Source organism: Lates calcarifer, unplaced genomic scaffold (genome assembly GCF_001640805.2).
Source record: "Lates calcarifer isolate ASB-BC8 unplaced genomic scaffold, TLL_Latcal_v3 _unitig_1968_quiver_2037, whole genome shotgun sequence".
NCBI classification, from domain to species: domain Eukaryota; kingdom Metazoa; phylum Chordata; class Actinopteri; family Centropomidae; genus Lates; species Lates calcarifer.
In genome coordinates, this window is record NW_026115886.1 from 1 (window position 1) to 2,601 (window position 2,601).

General features: G+C 45.8%; 1 protein-coding gene across 1 annotated transcript; it reads right to left on the reverse strand.

Moving 5' to 3' along the window:
- Positions 1-153: 153 nt before the first annotated feature.
- LOC108891459 (prostasin) lies at positions 154-2,368 on the reverse strand. The gene is given in 6 exon segments (XM_018688570.2): positions 154-350; positions 434-484; positions 487-701; positions 1,134-1,296; positions 1,435-1,455; positions 2,133-2,368. Coding segments are annotated over 6 exon segments (684 nt in total). The 5' UTR covers positions 2,188-2,368; the 3' UTR covers positions 154-171.
- Between the last annotated feature and the right edge of the window lie 233 nt (positions 2,369-2,601).

Consider the following 2,601-nt stretch of genomic DNA (forward strand, 5'->3'; position numbering starts at 1 on the left):
ACGACAGGGTCGCTAAGAACTTTATGAATGTTCGCGCCCGGTTAATTACAAGTATCAACAGGACGCAGGCTGCAGTTCACTTAACGGCCACAGGGTTTTTGTGTTTCTCCATACAGAACCTTTGGCTGTGTGTGTGTGTGTGTGTGTGTGTGTGTGTGTGTGTGTGTGTTATCAGTTGCTGGACGAGTGTTTTGCAGACACACTCACATAGCAGGGGCCAATATCTCCCTGAGGGACACCAGCACAGATCATGTTGCTTGTGAATTCATTGGCGTAGAGCTTGCTGCACCGACTGTCGGACACGACGGGAACACTCGCCTGCCGCAGCATCTGATTGGCGGGAAGGGGAACTGACAAAGAGAAGAGACGTTAGTATTTACAGACCCTAACTTTAACCCTTAACCTTTAAAAAGAAACTGCTGAAAATACTTACTGTCTGGATGGATGTATCCCCACCCGGTGACCCAGCAGGTCGTGCCACCCCGAAGACGCTGCCGTCCGCCGCCAGACACACAGGTCTGATGTAGTTGGTGAACTGAACTGGTGTGGACAGCTTCAGTAAGGCTACGTCGTAATCGAATCTCGAGGCCACGTAGTTCGGATGCCTGATGATCCGAGACACTGTCCGGGACACCTCGTTAGGATTCGAGCCTTGTTGTCTGTCACGTCCGAGGTGAACCTGCCAACCAGCAGTGATGGTGCTGAGAAAAAACATGACGACATGTGAGTGACGATTTCTTGACTGGGATTGTGGATGTGAACCCTGGTCTCTGGCCCATCATCCCCCCCAACCACCAACTGGTTCCTTCATTCATTCGAGGAAGGAACACATTGAGGAACTCCTGAACCTGGTCAACACGTCCTCTGAGGAGGGGGCAGAGTTCAAAGACTCTGTGCTCTGAAAGTTGCCCCCATCCTCTCTCAGACCACCTCGGCTCCTGCAGCTCCAACTTGGAGCGTTGCTGAGGCTGGAGCCAGAAGCTCGGGTTGGACCATCGTGGTCCTCCACCACATTCATGTCCACTACTCCCCTGACTAACTCTTCTCTCTGCTTCTACTGCATGAATGTTTTATTGTGTTACTGTATCATGTGATCAGACAGGTGAGGTGACGATGGATGTGTCAGAACTCACGTGGAGAAACAGTGAGCAGCCGTCAGGACCCACTCGTTGTTGATGAGCGATCCTGTACAAAGATATATGCCGTTCAGGTTCAGACTGGCCTGCCAGGGCCACGCCCCGGGAGCAGCACTCTCACCTCCTATGATCTTTGGGTTGAGCGGTGCGGTGCCACAAACTGGAGGGAAACAGTTACCAGTCGGTCAGAGCTGTGTCAGTCATTGCTGTGGACTGTGTCTATCATTTTCTGGACAATGACGTCCATCTGATAGATAGACAGATTATCTGTGTGTTAGAAATACAACATCAAACTCACCATTTGACTGTGCGTTGTTTCCTGTGGGAGACACAATAAATATTTTTAGTTGCCTTGGACAGAGCCAGGCTAGCAGTTTCCTCCTGTTTCCAGTCTTTATGCTAAGCTAACAAGCTGCTGGCTATAGCTTCACTGGAGAAAAAAAAATCAGCAGCTCAGTAAAATTGAAGATGCCACTTAAATAAAAGTATATATACAGAAGATCAGTGCTCCTGATATGTTTGTTTTACTGGTGGTGGTCTAGGTGGAGCTGATTTTATCTTATTACTTTATTGTTGTTGGTCAGAACTGTTGGGTAGCTGAATCCAAAGCAGCATACTCTATACATTCTTCATATGTTTTGTGTGTAAAATCTGTCGGATAAATGTAGTAAAACCTGCAATATATTCAGTATAAAGTCACATTAAAATGGAAATGCTCTTGCTACTGTCGCCTAGTGCTGCTCATGGTGGGAACTGTTGGGTCTCTCTTTGTAAATATAAAGAGTACGGTCTCGACCTGCTCTGTATGAAAAGTGCCTGGAGACAAACTTCTGTTGTAATTTAGTGCTATATTAATTAAAAATTGACTTTGTAAAAAAAGTAGAAATACTTAACATTTCAGCTTGAAAAACTTTACGTTATTTCTAGTTGTTATTGTCGCTCATTTCTGTTGTAAATAATAAAAAAAACCTTTACAGAATATTGAACAGAACTCACCTGTAACTGTGAAGGCCGACAGCACGACAGCACAGACCAACAGCTTCACCTCCATGCTGTGATATTCAGACTGAGTGTGGTGATGGACAGAGGAGTAAAGAAGAAGAAGGTGTGTCAGTCTGAAGTGACTCAGGGTTTTTATACCTGCACTCACCTGAACCTGGTCTGAGAGATGGACGGACGTTCATCGACCAATGACGCAAAAAACACTTCTAGCTCCTACACACACCCATAAGTAATCATAGGTCACTTTTGGGGAGATTATATCAGTTTCCTGGAGACTTACTGTAACAGTGACCTTAAGCACAGACCCACAAATCAGCTTTTTCACAAACTGGTGACACAGCATTTGTCAGTCATTTCAGGTTCAGAAATACCAGTCATCCTTTAATGGCAGCAATGTAGAAGTTGTTTACTGTTGTTTTACAGACGTATAGGGTGGGCGTCATCAGCGTAATAATGGAGAAAT